Below are 21,367 nucleotides of genomic sequence, written 5' to 3' on the forward strand. Positions count from 1 at the left end.
GGACTGTTCTTCTAGGCTGCTGGAAACTTGGGACAGCAAATTGTGGTCGTCCAGTGTGCTGGACAGCAAGATATTCTTGCTGGAATAAGGAGACAGCAAGCAGAACTTTAGGACAGCGGCAGTTTTGACCCTGGAGGGGACCTGGACAGCATCTCCGTCAAGGCTTAGAAATGTCTGGGCTTGCTCCTTGGTTGTGGGAGTATGGACAGCAACCATGCCTCCTTGCCGCTGGATAGCAAAGCTCACGTGGATGGTGAGTGGAGCATCAAGCAGGAAATTTTTTGGAACATTTTAATTGGGAGGGATTTGAATCTTCAATTTGAATTCAAATAATTTCCAAATAAAGGTGGCTTGATTGGCGGACAGCCAATGGGGGTTTAATGAGGATTTAGGGCAAAATTAGAGAGAGAAAGGGCTAGAGAGGGGAATGGGAGTTTCATTTCATAATCTGAAATTAATTTCAGATTATGAATGACATTAAGGGGTTATTTTGAAATTTGAATTTGGATCAAGGCATGTGCATTAAACTAGCCATTAAATGGATTCTCCCCTTGATGAGGCCGGCGGCATGTAGAGAGGAGTTGGAGGAGGATTAGTGTGATAAATCAATTTCGATTAGGAGGATGCCACCTAGGATAGGAATTAGTAACTCCTATGCCATGAAATTTGAATTGGATTCAATCCAATTCTTTCCTTATTTGGACTTTGGCAATTATGGAAATTTTTGGAGCTCATTCAAATTTGAATTTTTCGAAATTTGAGAACAAGGTGGGTGATGACGTGGAGGTAAGTTATTGAGAACTTTAATTTTACTTTAATTTGAAATTGGAATTTATCAAATAAAACTTTCCTAAATTGGATTTCCAAATTAGGAAAGAATTCGAAATTCGAAATTCAAATTTCAAATTTGGAGCATGCCGGGAGGGAGGAGTGGACGTTGGGGAGGTTGCCGGCAAAGTGGCAGGCCGAGCCGGTGAGGGTGGCGGCGGGTGGACTCCATAGGTGGCGGCAATGGAGCTAGGGGAATTTTGGGTGGATGAAGAGGGGAGGAAGGAGATGAACAAAAAATACGAGTAAATAAGAGATAACTAACGAACTCACAAAGAGATCGTAAGAACCGCGAACCTCGGACTCTTCCAAAGATTGGCGGATATTGCGAATTACCCTCCTCGGGCTTCTCCTTTCATGAACTCACTAAGAGATCACGTGAACTCACTAAGAGATCAACAAAAACATGGAACTTTTCATTATCAATAATCATCATCCCAAAATACAAAACAACTAGCCTATAAATAGGCTTCATGAAAAGAAAAGAAATAAAAGACTAAAATGCCCTTTGGGCTACAATACTACATGACCACCCATAAGGGTATAAAGGGAAAAACAATAATATGAAATAAACTAGTACATATAAATAAATAACTCAAGATCGTAGCCGTTGATCTTCGATGTCCTTATCAGCCAAAGCCACAATAACAACCTCACAGCCAACAGTCCCTAAAATCGGATTAACCAATGGGTTTGAATCCTCCCCAACCATCACCTCATTAACAACCAAATAGGATACACCCAAAGCACGACTCTTAACATTCCCAGCTAGAAGGGTATTAAAATTAGACAGAGGAGCCGATGCACAGTGACCTCTAAGGTGGCCCAGACGCTTACAAGACACAAAAATCAGGAAAAACCTCAAATTGCACATTTTGAATATACCCAGAAACCTCTAGCCCGAGCCAAATTTGGGAAGGATAATTTTTAGTAATGTCCAGCTCCACCAACACACGGGCAAGGGATGGCCTAGATCCTACCGAAATGGCAGAATCAGCCTTCAAGGGTCTACCAAACATAGAACCTAAGGCATGAAGGATACGGGGAGAGTAAAGATGAGGTCTCATATTAGGAAAGGAAACCCAAATCGATATGACCGGAGATTCACATCCGATGTCGAGTAGCGGAGACCATTTAGTGAGCTTTATGAAACAATTATTCACCAGATAAGAACGATGGCAGAAAATACGGCTATAGTCTAGGCGTTGGAAAGTTTAACCAGCACATGCGTCTGATCCAACACCGTAACAGAGAAATCAGAATTAAGTTTCAGTGTGAAAAAAAAATTGTGAATAGCATCTAGAGACGGATGACGCATGGGGAAAAAACCGACCAAAGCGAATTGAAAAGGCACAGCAAGAGCTTTAATTTCATCCTCATAAATCCACAACGATGGTAAACCACAAAAAGAGCCTTGACGGAGCTCAGGGAAACAATCCGGCAAGGATAAACCAGAAAGGGCTTCAGCAAACGACTGAGATTTAAATGAACCATGCAAAAAGCCCGGATTAGCAACCCGTCAAACCGCCATTCCGGCCACAAAGGGCCGGAGGAGGAAAGACGAGGGTGATGGCCCGGAAAAAAAGAACGGAGAGAGACGAACAACGAGAGGATAAGCAAAGGCAACTTCCCTGAGGATTCCAGACGGATGCCAATCGAAAAACGGAGGTGGAGAGCATCAAAACCTCACCGGAAGAGCAGCTAGGGCACCAACATGTATTTTCTTCTTTAAAAGTGTTAATTGTTATACTTTAAAAAAGAGTTAACTGTTTTTTTTTAAGATATGTTGGTTCTAAGGTAAGAGAGATTCTTAATCATTCAGATGGAATTTCAATTTCCTCTAAAGGCAGGTTAATTTTTACCATTTAGATGAATTGAATCTGAAGTGATAAAAATTTTCATCCAATTTTGAGGCCACTTTTTACTCTTAATGTGAAACCAATTGTACTCAAAATTTAGTGTATCCTGTGCAAAAGATGATGGTTAATGCAGCAACATGTTCTTGCTATGATGATGCGGAGATGATAAAAAAGGAAATTCCTCAAAAATATTTAAAAAAAAAAACAATTGGTGCTCTATTTTCTTTATTTTTGGATGATTATCTTATTGGTTTTTGCTCTTTTTCTTAGAATTTTGATCCGTTTTTTTTGTTGGACGATCATGTGCATCTGCATATTTCTCCCAAATATTTTTATTATAAAATTCTATCATTTTTATTTTTGGGAGAATTTTAATTTTTAAATGTCCTAATACTGAACACTGCATTTCTGTTTTTGATAAATTCCTGAAAAACCGTAATTGGAAAAATTCTGATTTTTTTTGTGAATTATATGTTGCCAAAAGTGATTCCTAGCAATTTACTCGATATAAAAAATCTAATCATAGCAGTTATATGTTTTGTACAGCATAACTGATCTTCAAAAAGACTTGGTGTTATGTTCAACTTTCCTCGGCCTTCTCTGATAGAGTACTTGGTCGAAAAGGGGTTGAAGGCTTGCAGGGTTTAGACTAGAACTACTTTTGCACATAATGTGAAGAAATCAAGTTTACTTCTTATATTATTGTGGTTCTTTGTTGGTTTTAGGTACTTGTTGTGGTATAATTAAAAGAAAAATGTAATAGTTTCCTAAAAAACTCCCATGGAAAAGTTTCAACATATCTTACTATTCTCCATTAATTTCTCTCTTCCCCTACTCTCTTTGACAGTGTTCTCTTTCATATAGGGGAAATGTAGGATTAAAAATATTTGTGCAATTAATGTCATTTGGAAATTCAATCTAATTTTGTGCTATTTTTTTAATAGTTTTTTTCTTTTTTGCATAAAATTATCAGAGTAGTTACTCAAATTGCAAAAATAATGTCCCAGAAAGGACTCCTTTGATGGCTGCACATTTTCTTGCATCCAATCAGAATGTCCTGCGGCTTTTTGTGCCATTTTTAAACTTATTATTGAAATTTTACATGCTTGATAAATACTGCTACTTTTTACCTGCAATGTTATAATCAATTAACTGCTATCCTTGTATCATGCAGCATAATCATGTTTCTGTCTGACATGTCAGGGAGGTGTCCATTATACAAAAAGTATGTTACTTTTCATATTTCGTGAAGCTAAGTAGTCAGTATTGAAGGCCTCTTTAATTCTGAAGTTTTAATTCGAACTTCTAATTTCAGGGCATACATATATTTCAGTTCACCTATACCAAAAGAGCTAGTTGCTTACATCAAGAATGACTCAAGTGTCATACCTCGCATAGGTGCATTAATTGAGGTTAAATGTCTCATTTTGTTTTAGTAGCATATCAATAAGTTAAGATTTCTGCTTATTTAGTTTCCATTTTTTCATTGATTAGATCTTCTTTCCATTGCTAATTTTTTAAATTGGTGAATATGCAGATGAACATGGAGTATTTTGCTATAGATAGTCAGGTTTGTCATGCTTATTAGCCTTATCCCAAGTTCTCAATTATTTGGGGTTGGTGTTATGAATTCTCATTTTTTTCATTCATTCATTCCTATTAAGTTTTTTCAGAAGTATTAAACTCATTTTTCCCAAATCATTTTGATCGACTTCTATCTGTTAATCTTAGATCTACACTTTTTTTATTTTCTAATCCTGTGACATTAATTTTATCAACTCCTCTAATAGGGGTATATTTTAATTTTTATCATTCATTGTACTGGTCTAAACCACCTTTGGTATATTTTGAGTCACTTTATCTTCAATAGATGTCAATCTTTTTTTTTTCCTTCAAATATAATAATTCCTTAATTTATATTTCTTAATTTTTCCATGACCATCCTAACATTTTGTTTTCCAAGCTAAATTTAGATATCAATGCTTTTTTTATAACCCAACTTTTAGATCTATATAATATCAATTATTTAATTATGATTTTATAAAATATTTTTTTTAAGCTGCGTAGTATCATCTTATCACACAAAATTTCTTAGGCACTTAAATATTTTAATAATCTAGCCTCAACTCTAAAAATTATACACAGAACTTTTGAGGAATCCATATTTTAAATATTTTATTAATTATTTTATTTTTTCATGATTTAACTAGATGTCTCATTAATTATACTATCATATGCAAAAAATTTGGATCAAGGCATTTCATTTTAAATATCTTTTGTATGCATCTTCATAACTTATATAAAGGGATGTGGACTCAATGTTGTTCTTAATGCAAGCCTACATAGTTAGAAATTCTTGGGTCATTCAGCCATTGGTTTTAATACTATATAGTGCTTCATCAGACACATCTTGAATAATGTATACAGAAAAGGATCAAAATGGTTTCCAATTATTTCGATGTATCAATTTAGTCCCCCAATTCTTTAAAATGGGATCAATTTGGTCCTACCATTAAAAATTAATGAAAATTTCGGATGTCACAACTATGCCCCGAGGGTATGATTGGAATAAAAAAAAATACACGTTAAAATAGCAACTCATTCATTTAAACCCTCTAGCAGACGAGTGTTGAACCCCAACCACCAAATCCTTCTTTGAACCCTCCAGCAGATGAGTGTCGAACCCCAACTTCTTGCAGCACAGTGATTCCCTCATCTTGTTGATCCCGCAGTCGACACCCCTCATCGCGTTGATCGTGTGGATCCCACACTCGATCACACAACAAAACAATCCTCCTCTTCACGTCAAACTCATAGTCACTCCCCCTCTGAGTGTCGATCGTGTGGATCCTGTTGTCAATCCCACAACGCAACGATCCCCCTAATCGCGTCGATCCCCCTCTGAGCGTAGGTCGCGTGGATCCCGCAGTTGATCATGTTCCCAACTCATTCATTTTGATTAGACCATTGAATTTGAGCCATATACCATCGTTGATTTATTAAAAACTTTCTGAATATTTTGATTCAAGAGGATCTGCATATGATATTTATTGATTTATATAAATCATATACAAATAGCTATTATCTTCTCAAACTAAAGAAATATTATAATTAGCTTTTAAACTTAGGCACAAATATTTTTATCAATCATAATTTATAAAATATGACTAAATTTTTTTAAATTAAAACTAAAAATATTATTAATTTCTTTTATTAAAGAAACAATTAAATAATTTTTTTTAAAAAAAAATTATAATTACTTGAAAATTATATTTAATAAATTATTTAATTAAAAAATGAGTAAAATACCTCTATTTTTAACACTATTAAGTCCAACAACCATTAGTTTGGATGTTAGGACCAAAATGGTTTCATTTTAAGGAGTTGAGTGACCAAATTAGTCCATCAAAATAGTTGGGGATATTTTTATCCCTCACAAAGAGTTGATGGATCATTTTGATACTTTTCTCATGATGTCAATGTACCTTTGACTCTCATATTTCTACCTTAAAGGCTATCAAATTTTCCCATGATACTTGAACTTATATACTTAACATCTCTTCAACAGGTATATGCCATAGTAGTACATGCATCTATCTCAAAATTTAAAGTTTAAACTATCTTCTAACTCAACTTGAGGGCACTAGTATTGACGACATTCCTAAGTTCGTCTTTGATAATTATTTTAATAATAATTATCCTATTACTCAACAATTTTGTCTTTCAACTTTTTATCCACTTCTATTGTTAACCTTTCCAATATATGATATTTTATATTCTTCCCCAATATCTTGGTTGTTTGTCCTTTTGACCTAGTTCTTGTTACAATTAATATTTATTCTCTTATCAGACTATCCAACAATTCTTACATCTTATCATTCAAAGTTCCTAAATTTCAAGTAGTAAATTTATTCATAGATTTAGACCCAATCAACCATGTTTTACTTTTTATCACAAAATAGTTAGCTTGTGGCTCGTTGCTTATGGGTGTCGTTCTAGCTCTTCTTGCTTGCTTTTTTTCACTCTCGGGCAATTTTGGTGCTTCCATTAAAATGGTTAGGTTAGTCATATGTTAGGCCGGTTCATGTTGAACCGAGAAACCCCAAACGGCCCTTACAGGGCTGATTCTCTACTACAGGAGACAAACTTCTTTGGGGGGAACATTGCTGCCCAAGCATAGTGGGCCCACCAGGAAATCCAATAGGGAAAGAAGGGGCGGCTAGGAGAGGGAGGGAAAATTTGAATTCGAGATTTGAAAATAGAGAAGTTTGTATTAAATAGGATTTGTCTAGGGTTAGGGTTATGCTTATTATTGTATGCTCTTGGTGTTGTCTTGGGTGTCTTGTGCTCTAGATTCATCATCTAGAGATTGGGAGGGAACGATCCTTCTCTCGAATTGAGGATCAATTGTATCTTTGCTTGTTTTTGTTTTTGATTTGATTCCTATAATACAGTCTACTGTTCTGAATTATTTTCATTGGAGATATTGAGATTTTCTCGCTGTTTTTTATCAATCTTGTTAGGATTTACATGAATTATTCAAGTATTTCCTATCATCATCTTGTCAATGTATGGATTTTTTTTTAATCAATAGCATACCTTCTTATATGTTTCTTGAATTCATTTATGCTATTTATTTTTTTAGCATTTGAATTCACGATCACCTTGGTTTCAAACTCTAACCCACGTAAGATTTCATATTATAATGAGTATCCTGATGGCTTGATTTTGAAATGTATTCTGAAGGGCTTTGTTACCGACCAAGAGTTGGCTTTGGGAGAACTATATGGAGAAAGCACTGCAGATGTTCGCAATTTCAACTTGTGCTTGAACACGATGGCCACACGCATTGCCACAGTTTTTGCATCTATGCGGGTAAGAATTTGTAATTTATTAATGTTATTTCTTTTGGATTCTTCATCTTAACGCTTTCTTCATGATGAATTGTAAGATGCTAGTATATTGTCATAATTAATTGTCTTGTTGTTAGTTTTCAAGAGCTGATCACTCCACTTTGCATGATTTCTTCTTATTTTTAGTTTGAAATATTAATACTTTAGAGTGCAAATCTTTTTCCTATAAAGTTTTATTTATTGTCAGTACATCCAGGTGGCAGATATATTTTCTAGGTATTGCTAAATGAGATATTTACTATAGAGTTACTTTCCAAAATTTAGCATCTACTAGATTGCTTGTTAAAATTTTTTTAAAATATGTCAGCTTGTGGATGACAACTTGAGCCATTTGCCTGACATTTTTTTGGCAAAGAAACCAAATTGCTGATCTAGATAACATTAGGGCATGTTTGGATTTGTTTTGTTTCTTTTTTGTTTTGTTTTAATTTTTATTTTTTTTCTTTTTTATCTTTGCTTAAAAAAATGATTGGATAGTCTTCTTGTTTTTTGTTTGTAGACAAAGATAACAAACAAATTTTGCAACCAAATAAAAAATCTTGATTATTATACATAAAAATTACCATAATGAAGTCTATTTATTTAACAATTAATTGATCAAATACTTATCATAATTAAATCTAATTTATGCCTTAATTAATTTAATTTATCATCATACTCACTAATTTGTAATTTATTAGGTTAAATAATATTTATTTTACTATATATTTTTATTTAAACAAACTTAAATTCATTTATTATTTTAATTATTCAACATTTAAATAATCAGAAATAATTATATTTTATTTAAGCCTTAAATTTAAGTTACCATTATAATCACTATTTCATTAGTTACTTTTAGGTTAATTAATATTTTAATTATACCAAGCTTAATTAACCTTACAAAATTACTTCTTAAAATTTAATGATATTAATTATAATATTAGTTAACTCTTAATAAATCATACTTAGTAATTAATTAGCAATTACTGCAAGTAATTAGTTAATTATCCCATGCCTGATTAGCATGATTATTACTAATGAGACCTTATTATTCTTAATAAAAATCTTGATTAATCTCTCTCTCTCTCTCTCTCTCTGTGTCTATATATATATATATATATATCTATATATATCATTAATTATTAATTACTTGATTGAACAAATAAATTATTATTACTATTTCATACTAAAAAATAGTATGATCTTAGTTAAGTCCTAATTAATCCCTAATTAATGTAAATAATTAACTGCGACCTGCTAATTAATCTATTAATTTGTTATCATAGGTCTAATTATTCTAATTAAAATATAATAATATTTTAATGACCAAATTTAAAAGCCCTTAAATAAGCTTCAATTTGCCTTATCATATAGTTATAAATAAACCATTTTAATTAATTAGTAATTGTACTATAACTAATTTCCATAATTGAACACCATTACACCTTAATAATCTTAATTATAACCTAATTAATCATTTGTTACCCTAATTACTCTATAATTAGATTAGTGAATCTAATTAATCAAAATAGTTACTTAGGCTGTTTCCAGAACATGTGAAAATAACTATAATTTCAAAATTTCAGGAAACAACCGCATTATTTCTGAAATAAGAAATAGAAACATAGTCGTCAAACCTTATTTTCTTACTTACGTGCTTGGTATTTAAATCAGAAAACAAAAGTGAATCCAAAAATGGTCTTAATTTTGTTCATAGCATGAACGACTGCATAGGACATTCGAAGTAACTTTAGTTGACGCCACTTACAGGATAAAGGGAGATAGAGCACTGACAAAATTTGTTTGCTATATATATTCTTACATTACTATAGAAGGCTAACTAATCTATACCAATGGATCTAAACACCAATATCAGCTGCAAGAAACCAAAACTTATTCCAACTAGAGTTATCTTCTGGTTCAGTTGCTTGTCAAGGTCTAATTTACTGTGGCTTGCAATTTTCAATAATACCAACAGCTCTACGTAGGGATAGCCGATCCAAGTTGCACAACAATTTCCTATGGCCAATTCTTCAACCGTTTCAGCAACCTGATCTTGGTAATCACACTCTGGCTATGCTTAAACTCGTGACTTCAGACCTCCTTCCAATTCCCGGCTTTCTCCAAATTACTGAAAGGAAAAGCAAAAACAATCAACCCTTGATTTCTACTTACTTGGATTAGTTTGTTAGGTAGGAATTTCTAGCAGCCCAAACAGAAGCTGATTGTTGGATATATATAAAAAATAAAGAAAAAAGGAAAGAAAATTTGAAAAGATGTTTCTTTTCACCAAAGAGACGCCACCTTTCTACGTTACAAAAATGAGAAAAACACGGAAGAGGGAGTTCCGACACTTATAAATGCTGTCAAAATGCTGCATAATATGCTAAAAAAAGGGGAAGAGCGTCATTTAATGCTGAAGCAAAAGAAAAGTGCGAAGCAAATAATGTCTTAAATATATCATAATTCATTTTAAAAAAATTATCCAGACTAAACCAAATTAATAGATAACTTTTAATCGAAGCAATATGTACTATCCTAAATCAATGCACTTGCACACCGTTAATCATGCAAATGTATCATGTAAATGCATCAACAATCGTGTAAATTTGCAAATACATCGTGCAAGTGCATTGAGATTCATATGGATATTATGTACACATACTGTTGATCATACAATCCACTTTATACATACGGCAATAATCATACCATTATCTGAGTGCATCGAGGTTCGTGCGGGTGCATCACACAAATGTATTAAGCAAAGTGTGCGAGCGCATTGCACGAGTGCATTATATAAATGTAAGTGTATCTTGAACACTTGCTAAACAATATACAAATGCATATATCAATACATAAGTATGTATACAATCATGAAAATACATATGCAAGCATGTAAATATGCAAATACATGTGTAAATATACATGTACACATGCATATGTATCATACACACCCATTGTGTTGCATGCATATGCACCATGTAGTGTACAAAATGTATTATGCAACGCACATCATTCAACATACAAATGCATTATACATCATACTAGTGTCTTATAGTAATATGCAAACATATTATACGCTGCGCAAATGCATTAAGTCGTCATGAAAATACATCATACATAGTATTATACAACAATGTGACATGCATATACACCATATAAATACATTATGCTAAATGCTCTGAAAAGTATGCCTACTGCATGAGCCCCGGCGAGCATGACACATACACGTGACGTCTGAAGATGATGTGCGGACTAAAGAAATAAATAATTAGTTTTAAAGCATGTTGTATAAATACATAAATTACACACATTAATTTAAAAAGGAAATTTAAATGACCCGCATGTGCTCCAACAAGTGTATTATGCTCTTAAACCCTTGTTTGAGAATATTGCATAGGTGAAAAGTGAAGTTAAGTTCAAGTTTGATCTTCCTTTTTGAATGGATCGGAGTTGACACGACTTGAACCAACTAACAAATATACGGTCATAGTGTCGACCAAAGTATTTGATTTTATATATTCATATTAGGCCTTCAAGCCTCTACAAGAAAATTTTATCACCAAAATACAAATTCTCAAAACCAACGTTTGTTGAATTAACTGAAGTATTTAATTGTATACGTTCATATTAGGTCTTCAAGGTCTTTTATGAAGAAAATTCGTATATTAAAATACATACTCTCGATTCTGATATTTATATGATAACTCCGAAAATTAGGAGCTTAACCCGATCCTCTATTCACAAGTAAACATAGTTGACAAGGTTCGAATAATAAAAAAATTTATCCAAATTCCTCGATGATAACTGTGTTGAATGTTTATCTCAATTGAAGGGGATCCTATAAATTTAAGATGCCTTACAGATTTTCATAAAAATATAAAACATTTAAGTAGATTTTTATGCAACTCAGATGATGGTCATGTTGACAAAAATTTTCAGCCGGAGGGGTCTCTATCTTTTAACTGCCCATAAATATCAAAATTTATTATTAATGGGCTCTGATTTTAATAAAAATTCAAAACTAAAAAAATAATAAAATTTAAAATATTCAAGATGAAATTAAATCACATAAACTTAAAAACAAAAATCCATCCACCCTTCGCAATAGTTTGTTGAAGTGGATAAATTTAAAATTCACTTTAGCTCATGAAGAGTGAATGTCTAATTGAGAATATCATTGAAATTCTTTCTCAAAACATCTCTTGCTTAAGGATGTGGCACATGTGAGTTTGCCGCCAAATGACACTACAAGTAAATTGTTATAACTAGGGCTCTGACTAGGCGGTTTTGATGTCAAATGGTACCACTAAATTTACGGTCACTGCATGAGCTCATATGCTTTAAAACATTAAATCATGATTATCTTCTTTTTCCCTCATGCTTTCTCCCTCTCCATCTCACTGTCTTTTCTCCGTTAGCAGCAAGATGGAGAAAATGGAGCTTGGTCACTTCCCTCTACTCTTTCACTTCAAATTTCTTGTCTTCTCCCTCGCTCTCTCTTTTCATCTTATTATTATCAGCAATTTGGAAAATCTCCAGTAGCCTCTGAGGATGGTATTGCGAGAGATAAAGGAATGGGAAGATCTATACTTGGTTACAAGAAATAAGGGGGGGTGGGAGCTATATTAGATTGATGAGAAAAATTGATGGCATTTCGTGTCTTGATAACTGTTTACCTGCAAAGCCTAGCAAATCATGGAGGATATTACGAAGGGCAAAAGTAGAAAAAGGAAGTTAAAATGCGTAGCCAGTTTGGTAATTTTCAAAATCTTGGACTCAATTGCTAATTGAATTGAAAATACAAACCAAATTACTCTTCTTCTTATGTTAATTCTTAAATTGGGATGAGGATATTGAACCAATTTCATATTCTACATCAAACAGTGTTGCTTCATCAGCTTTGTAGTCAAAATAGCTTCAATTTTGGTTTATTACCTTATATGTTTGACCATTTGATATTTGATAAATTCCTCTAGCTGATTACTTGATATAGGAAGCCAACCAACTTACCACATTCAATCTAACAACAATTGCGAGGTTTATAAGTTCTATAACCTAAAATAAGTTATTAATCTCTTGTAGGAACTTCCTTATGTGCGATATCGTGCTGCCAAGTCATCTTCAAATGCAACAACTGAGGATTTATCACGTGATTTAATACCAAATAAACTTGCTGCTGAAGTTTGGAAAATTATTTCAAAGTATAAAACAGGAATACCAGATTTTCCGCAGAAAGAGACTTGTGATTTACTAATTGTAGACCGATCAATTGACCTGGTACATCCTTATATTTTTGTAGATTTAGCTTCTTCTTTTCCTCTCATATTGCCATTTATTCTGATGTCTTCTTCACTTATTAATTCCACCTGTGCTGATAGATTGCTCCTGTCATTCATGAATGGACCTATGATGCAATGTGCCATGATTTACTAAATATGGATGGGAACAAATATACTCACGAGGTAAGCTTTTTAGAATAATTTATTCTATCTATATGAAATTTTTCTCTAACACAGTGGCCTTTATAGGTGCCGAGCAAATGGGGGTCAACTAGTGAAAAGGGGGAGGCTCTTTTGGAGGATCATGATCCAATCTGGCTTGAGCTTCGGCATATACACATAGCAGATGTAGGCTTTAAGCCGGTGTACATTTTCTAATAGGTGACTTATTTGTCCTACTAATTAAATATTTGGCATATCAGGCTAGTGAAAGGTTACACAAAAAAATGACCAACTTCAAGTCGAAGAACAGAGCCGCACAACTTCAACAGAGTGCTAAGTAAGTCTTTTCCTTGATTGGCTTCTCCTTTCAGGTATAGGTGTGTAGTTCACTTAGTCTTCGTTTGGGATGGCTTTCTTACTACTTCTTAAAGCAGTTTTTTAGCACAAAAAATAAAATTTTTGTACTAAAAAATTGTTTTACGAAGCAGTAAGAAAGCTGTCCCAAACAAAACCTTAAGCTTCACATTTATCAGCATATTTATCTCCACAAACTTTGTTTCAACTACTTGGCATACTGCATAGTTTACATGAGTAACATTTCCATTCTTTCATAGTAGGTGCAGGATCTGGCATTGCTAAAATTTAACTGTCTTGCTTAATTATGCAATTTCACTTCCAAGAATTAATCAAATAGCCATCGTAGTTTGGAATCATTTTAATTTGATATCAGCATAACTTTGAGAAAGCAATAGCATCTTAGTCAGCTAAAACGCTCTCATGTAACTATTAAATTGAGTGCTTTGCCAAGATGCAATATCGTCTTGCGTTTATTCAGACTTGTTCTCATATATGATGAATATACAAGCAAAAAGAAGAAAGGATGAAAAAAGAAAATATAATTTACGAAAGGAAGAAGAGTAAGTATTCTCATGCCCCTAATCGATTATGGTTCAAAATCTCACTCACACTTTTGATACTGTAAGTATGATTACATAAGTATGCACTTAATTGAATTTGTTTTAGTTTTGGATTTGCTTCAAAAGCATCACAGAAGCGGTAGGATCTCTCTTAGTGATACTTATTAGTCTTTGAGGGCACGAACTTTCTTGAAACTTTCATAACAGTACTGAGAAATATGGAATTGAAAAGAGCCAAAAAAAAAAGGATCTCGGAATATAGGCGCATACATATGTGCTGCAGTACTTTCTCTTCCCAATAATCCCATGGGATAATAAAGGGGAAAATTAGTTGCTTTCCTAAAGTTACCCGCTTCTACATACCAATTACATGCTTGCTTTCATTGATGAGGACTACCTAAAATACAATGAAGGCTGTTGGTTGACTTTTTTTTTTTCTTTGAACAATCTGACAAATTTTTCCTTAGGTTCTGAATTATCTTATTTATGATGGGCTGGTATGATATATAGTAGCTATATAATGCATATTCAATAGTCAACTTCATTGTTTGAGTACTTCAGATCGGTGGAGTTCAGTTGTTGTTGAGAAAACCAAGAAACATGCCCAACAGAGCCTTAACAATTTATGGATTTAACTTTCTGCAGTAGAACTATTTATCTATGCAACATTACCCATAAAGATCAAACATGCATTTTTTTTTTTCTCGTAATTAAAGAACTAATTTTCTCACTCCCTTTGTTATATAGAGATGGCGAGGAGTTGTCAACTCGTGACATGCAAAAGATGGTTCAAGCTCTGCCACAGTACACAGAACAAATGGAAAAACTTTCACTTCATGTAGAGGTTTGTTATCTTTAGCGTTTGGGGGTTTTTTGTTTGGTATCGTAAACTATTTCGATATTCTTGTTTAAATGGTTTGGTTTTTTTTTTATCTAGAAAATATTTTGATATTCTTGTTTAAAATAGTTCTTTTGATTTTTGAATGATTTAGCAGCAAATTCGTGAATAATACTGATTTGCTTTAGGTTCTGTTTGGCATAACCTTTCATTTCTTGCTTTTGCTTCCTTGAGCGACACAAGAAATTTTTTGGGTGTTTGAAAGATGTTTGTGAGTAAAAAGCCAAGTTTTTTTTAAAACTGAGGAGCAACTTTCTTAGATCGATGCGATGCAACTTTCTTAGATCGATAGTTTAAATAGCTTATCAGAAAAGAACTATGAATATTTTTGTCCAATTTTATGAAAATATAAATTTTTTTGTCATTTAATCAACACATATTAGTGCCATAATAGTTTATTTATCAACATCCGAAAAAATTCTTACAACACTTTAGATAGCAATCTTAATATTATTTCCTAGACAATAATACAATTTATTCGACAACACAACATAAGATTATACATCACACAATATTAGTAGGCAAATGTGCTAAATGGACCTTGAGATTGATCTACAAGAATAAAGGCAAACAAAAATGATGCCTACTAGGAAAATGGACAAGTCAATGCATGAGGTTCTCTACATTTGAAAATAAAATCCAAATCTTTCCTCCTTAATAAAATGGATAAATTACATGCAGATCCCTAATGGATGTACCTCACTTCATATTGATTCTCATTCTTAAAAACATTACATTTTGGTTCATAGCACTTCTTGAAATTTCAGTAAGGCCCTCAAATTAGTTTTGTCGTCTTCAATTGGTCACTATTGGATGTCTAATTTATTCAAATACATCAAAAATATAATAACGTGGGCTTTAATTTAATTTCTGTCCATATGGAACTGCAAATAGTCCCAATTTGTTGGATCTAGCAAAGGCTGCAAATATTTTAGCCAGCCTTGCATATGAAGCTCACTGAAATAAGGCGTTCACTTTTGCATGAGGCTTACCCCAATGAGGGCTTTTGGGACAGCTTGTTGTACTATCTTACTTCCATATTGCGAAGGGGTTCTTATCAACCTGTTACTTTCAAGTCTCAATCAACACAACGTATCCTTTTATAAGTCACAATGTCTATTATGTTTTTTGGTAGCAATTTTTTAAATCAATTTCTAAGAAAACGTAAGGAAAAGACTAAGAGAGTCGAGGGTGTTCACAGCTGTTGCTACTCCAAAATTCACAAGAATTGGGGAGTGCAAGGACTTCGTAAAAGCTAGGACGAGCTAAAAGCAATGAGAGAATGTAGGGATTTGGAATTAGTTATGTCTTGTATAATGCAACATATTTGTGTTTGAGCAAATATGTCAATAAGCACCGAAATTAATGATATGTGCTCATTGGATAAGATTTTTGTATTGGATGAAATGGAAAAACATGTACCCATAGATTTTGGAGCTTGGGTGGTTGAAAAAACATTATTTCACAAAAACTAGTGAACTTTCCTCCCATACTTATGTCCGCTCGACTCATTGTGCTAATTATTTTATACTCCTATAATTAAAACTCATTCACTTAACCAGAGTCATCCACCCACCAACAACAAATCATAACCTCTAAAGTAAAGTCGAGATAAGATTGGATGCAATAATGTCTCCATTTAGGAGCCCTAAATCTTAAACCCTAAAACCCTAAATCCTATCCTAAACCTCTAAACCCTAAACCCTAAACCTAAATAATATAACCCTTACGGCCCTTGATCAGGTTTGGACAGTCAAACTCTGGTTGTAATCCCAATCAACTCAATATTTTTAATAGTATATGCCATTTTCATGGAAGTGCTTAGGCATATCATCCATAAAGTGATACCTATAACAAAAATCTACTCCTCGACTTGGGTATTTGAACAAATTTGTATCTACCAACATTAGTAGCTTGTTGAGTTGATGTTTGTATAGATGATGAACATTAAAAAGTGCCTTTAGGAATTGTAGATCGCGATCAAGTTCTTCTTCATGCCTAACCATACCTCGCTTTATGTGAGCATGTTTGCATGTTCTTCACATTATATTACTATCACAGCCAAAGCCCGTATGTTTCATAACGGCGTCAAACTCTTGGGTAATGAATCATAAGGTATATTCGATAGGCATAAAGCTCTCTGTCAGCTAAGGTGATTCAGATCTATCTCCTTAGATAAACATCACCCCAGGTCTATAGGGTTTCTTGGACTAAATAACTCATGGCTACTAATAAGGTGCATTTTATCAGGTTCGGTTGATTATCTCCTCTGACTAAGTAAGTAGGGATAACAACAGCTTGGGACGATGGAACCATGAGATTTTGATCGGGCTCGTCTACATACCACCATAATCTATTTTTAGTTTATATTTATAAGTTTCAAATCATCAGACCAAATTAAAACCCTAAAATTGTTGTTATTATACACTTGGTTTGTAACGTATGCGACCTATCTTATGACTAGCCTTAATTGAAACTTCTCTCTTGTTATCTGGAGGGGCGATTAACTATAGGGGCTTGCGCCTATAGGAAACCAACAATCAGACCATAAAGTCCTTACAAAATGATGCTGGAATATCTAGGTAGTGTCTTACCTAGAACCCAATCTGCATTCTAAAAATTTACCTTGAAATCTAAACTCATTAAAATTCTCCTTGCATCACATAAACATAAAAAAGAAATAGACGGTGCGGAGAGGTCGGGGAGCGAAATTTTTGGAGCCCACACGGAAGCCGGGAGATTATTGAATTTTCTAAAAAATAAAAAATAAAAATGACCTTTTTTGAAAGAATTGGAGATCAATTTGAGCATTTTTTTAAAATTAATTAATTACATTAAAACATAATAAAATTAAAACTTCATTTGATTAATTGACTAATTAATTAAGTTAAAATGTAGTAAGATTAAAACTTCACCTAGTTAATTAACTAATTAATTGAGAAATTTAAAATAAAATAAATCAAAATTTCTTTTAATTGATCAATTAGTTAATTAATTAAATAATTTAAAAATGCCACAAATTAAGATTTCAATTAATTGAACACAGTTAATTAAAAAAATGCAGATAAAGGTTGAATGTTTGCATTAAAAATTAGCTCCTGTACAATAGTCCAACTGACTCATACTTAAACTCAAACTCGAAACTCTAATAAAAAAAAAAACACATACTCAGGCTCTATAAACAAAACTCAACTAAACTACAAGCTTGGGGCAAAACTCCAACTCCAAGCAAGCTCCTAGTAGTGCAGGCTTCAGCTATCTACAAATAAATAAACAAAGGGCAATTTAGTATTGTAAATAAAACCATTGTGCAAGAAAGAAAAGAAATGCTATAACAAAATTCTAGTGCTAAAACCACAGTACTGAAACTAAACCAGGAGTGCTGAAGAGAAAAGAAAACTGTTGAAACAAGAAAAAGTGAAGTATTGAAGGAAAAACACTAGTGTCGAGGCAGTTAAAAAGTGCAAACTAAGTAACTGCTGTCTGATCCACCATAAATTGAAATTATAGACAACTTTCAATGAAAGTCGTAAGATCTATCTGAAACTAAAACTATAGGTAACTTCCAATGAAGCCGTAAGACATGCTCTTTGGGGAACTTCCAAGAGAAGTATTAGATCCTCAAACAAAAATCCAAGACAATTAGACAACTTCCAATGGAAGTCATAAGACCTACTTCAACAAGCTGTTCAAGGAACTTCTAAGAGAAGTAACTCATCCTAAATTAAATCCAAACAAAATTTAAAATTACAAGCTACTTTCAATGGAAGCCGTAAGACCTGTTATTTGATAAATTTCTAAAAGAAGTATTAGAGCCCCGAAACTTTAATTGCAGGCCACTTCCAAGAGAAGCAGTAAGACCTATATCTAAACCAAAACTTTAGGCTACTTCTAACTAAAGCAGTAAGACCTGTCTCTAATTTAAATTTGTAGGCAACTTCTAATGGAAGCTGGAAGACCTACTCTTTGGGAAACTTCCAAGAGAAATGTTAGATCCTCAAATTGAAAATTTACATGCTATTTTTAAGGGAAGCAGTAAGTCCTATCTTTTACAAATTAATAGGCTATTTCCAAGAGAGGCAATAAGTCTTATCTTTTATAAATTAACATGCTACTTCCAAGGGAAACAGTAAATCTTTCTCTAAATAATGCACAACTTCCAATGGAAGCCATAAAAGTCATCTTAAATCAAATATATAGGTAATTGCTAAACGGGGTCGTATGCCCCATCCTAAAATCGAATATACGAGCAACTCTTAAATAGAGCCGTAAGTCCCAAATTAAACCAAACTAATGGGCAACTCTTAAATGGAGCGGTAAACCCCAACCTAAATGAAATTATTGAGCAACTCCTAAAGGGAGCCATAAGCCCTAAACTAAATATATCAATGGGCATTCTAACAGATATAAACCCCAAATCACAATAAAACTAAAACCTACATCTAACCACTTCAGTCTACTTGAGATCCCTAAGAGGAGTCTCTCATGGCTTCTAATCAGATTCTATGGATGCTACAATCAATAATTTGTTAGCATTGGTAGACTAAAATTTATAGTATTCCCAGAGCGACGGAATCATAGGATCTTAACCAGGTCTACTTTCCATTCCCCACAAACGAGACGAAAACTTAAAATTTTTAAAGTTGTGCTAAATAATTCATCCTTAATCAAGAGTTTTCTCCTATGAACTAGGAGGGATAATTAACTATGAGGGTTTACGCTCATAGGAAGTAAAAATCCAGATCTTAATAAACCCCGATACAATCCTCGGGAAAAATCTAGTTAATTAAAACTCAATTTGCCTTAAGGAGAATGGAACCTAAGTCTGAAAAGAGGGATTCACATTGATGTGTCATTTTTCTTAAGCAAATAGATTTCTAACAACTTTGTTAGGGATCGAACCCATAATCTCATTTAAAAATGAAATAACACAACCATGTGGTTATAAAGGACATCAAAAGCATCTCTTTTGTGACTCCTCTAGCAGAAACAAACTCTACCCCCTCTGCCAATCCAGACTCAAACATCTCCTCTGAATGTTGCTCAGTATAATGAAAACCCCCTATGAAGAGAGTCATGAATATGAGCAAATTGAGCAACATGTGTTGCCGGACATAATAAATTCTCAGTCTAAGTGTCTAGGTAAGCACTCACCCTATGGTCATGACTCCTCTTCTTCTGCTAATAGAGGTGATAATAATGTGTAAAGAACTGTAGAATATACAAAATCTCTCTTCGCTATAGAATATACAAACTCTGAAAAAGGATTCATGTAGCCGACCCCACATAGTGGGATAAAGGCTTGATTTTGTTGTTGTTGATAACAAATAATCATGATGGCCATACAAAATAAATAAACTAATAAAATCCTACTTCATCTAAATCAAAGAATTATAAAATTGCTACTTGAGCTAGTTGCTATAATATTTTAGCTATCTTGCCATGTTGCAACACCCTTGACCAATATAACCTACTACAATGCCAGTGAAAATGTCATACTACACCACTCTTTAAAAATAATTAGAACTCCTGAAATCTTTTCCACATTTTCTTGTTGCCCCTCACATTTTCCATGCATTCTGAGATTCTATGTACTAATATAGTAGTGAGAACATCCAAGCATGTTATTCAGTCCCACTTTTTTTACGGCAAGGTAGCTCGTCTCCCATATCTTACTGGCACATCTCCATTTATTTGCACTTGTACCATATATACAGCTTATAAGGATGTTGTTTGAGTCGCATTTTTTTTACATCATACATGTCACTCGTACCTTGATGACACGTCTTCATTTATGTTGTGTATTTTGATTCTATTCTATAAAGCCTTGGTTCATTGGTTCCTTCTATCATTCATATTTTAAGCACCGATCTTTCATAGGCATGTTAGTCCAGATCTTTTATCTTGATCGTTTGCGTTCTGTTATGTAAAGTTCAGACCTATATGGGATATCGAGTTTAGTGATGTGGTAAGTTGAGACTTGACGACATTATATAATGTAATTTGTCATTTTAAAAGTTAAATATTGTGTCGGTTTTTATTCGTTATTTTTGCTAGTATATTTAATAAAAGCCTGGTTTCTAAATTCCCTTTTATGGTTTTATGTACGATAAGCATGCATGTGGTGTTCGACATCATTGTTTTTCTATTTTAACAGATTGCAGGAAAAATAAGTGCGTTGATTAGAGATTTGAAACTTAGAGATATTGGCCAGTTAGAGCAAGATCTTGTTTTTGGTGATGCAGGAGCAAAAGAAGTGATTAATTTTCTGAGGGCAAATCAGGTTTTAGAAAGTATTCCTATTGAAAAAAGTTGTTGCTAAATACTTTTATTGAACGCTAATTTGATGTTGGGGCCACTTACTTTCAGGATGTCTCTGCAGAAATTAAGCTGCGTCTATTGATGATATATGCCTGCGTTTATCCAGAAAAATTTGAAGATGAAAAAGGTGTTAAGCTGATGCAGGTAAAAATTTCAGAGTTATTCGTGATAAATTCGCATTTCCCTTTTTATGTTCGATAGTTGG

General features: G+C 33.3%; 1 protein-coding gene across 3 annotated transcripts in view; it reads left to right on the plus strand.

Moving 5' to 3' along the window:
• The window catches only part of LOC110116657 (protein transport Sec1a), a 55,229-nt gene that overhangs the window by 23,853 nt on the left and 10,009 nt on the right, over positions 1–21,367 (plus strand). Inside the window, exons 5-15 of one of the 3 annotated variants that reach the window (XM_020850326.2) lie at positions 3,862–3,912; positions 4,003–4,099; positions 4,225–4,257; positions 7,434–7,562; positions 12,668–12,862; positions 12,964–13,047; positions 13,114–13,212; positions 13,287–13,363; positions 14,691–14,787; positions 20,999–21,124; positions 21,211–21,306. In XM_020850326.2, coding sequence (XP_020705985.1) covers positions 3,862–3,912; positions 4,003–4,099; positions 4,225–4,257; positions 7,434–7,562; positions 12,668–12,862; positions 12,964–13,047; positions 13,114–13,212; positions 13,287–13,363; positions 14,691–14,787; positions 20,999–21,124; positions 21,211–21,306 — 1,084 coding nt within the window. The remainder of the gene's footprint in view (positions 1–3,861; positions 3,913–4,002; positions 4,100–4,224; positions 4,258–7,433; positions 7,563–12,667; positions 12,863–12,963; positions 13,048–13,113; positions 13,213–13,286; positions 13,364–14,690; positions 14,788–20,998; positions 21,125–21,210; positions 21,307–21,367) is intronic. The other 2 variants (XM_020850329.2, XM_028696634.1) reach the window with 2 other exon arrangements.

This window comes from Dendrobium catenatum, unplaced genomic scaffold (assembly GCF_001605985.2).
Source record: "Dendrobium catenatum unplaced genomic scaffold, ASM160598v2 fragScaff_scaffold_793, whole genome shotgun sequence".
NCBI lineage: Eukaryota > Viridiplantae > Streptophyta > Magnoliopsida > Asparagales > Orchidaceae > Dendrobium > Dendrobium catenatum.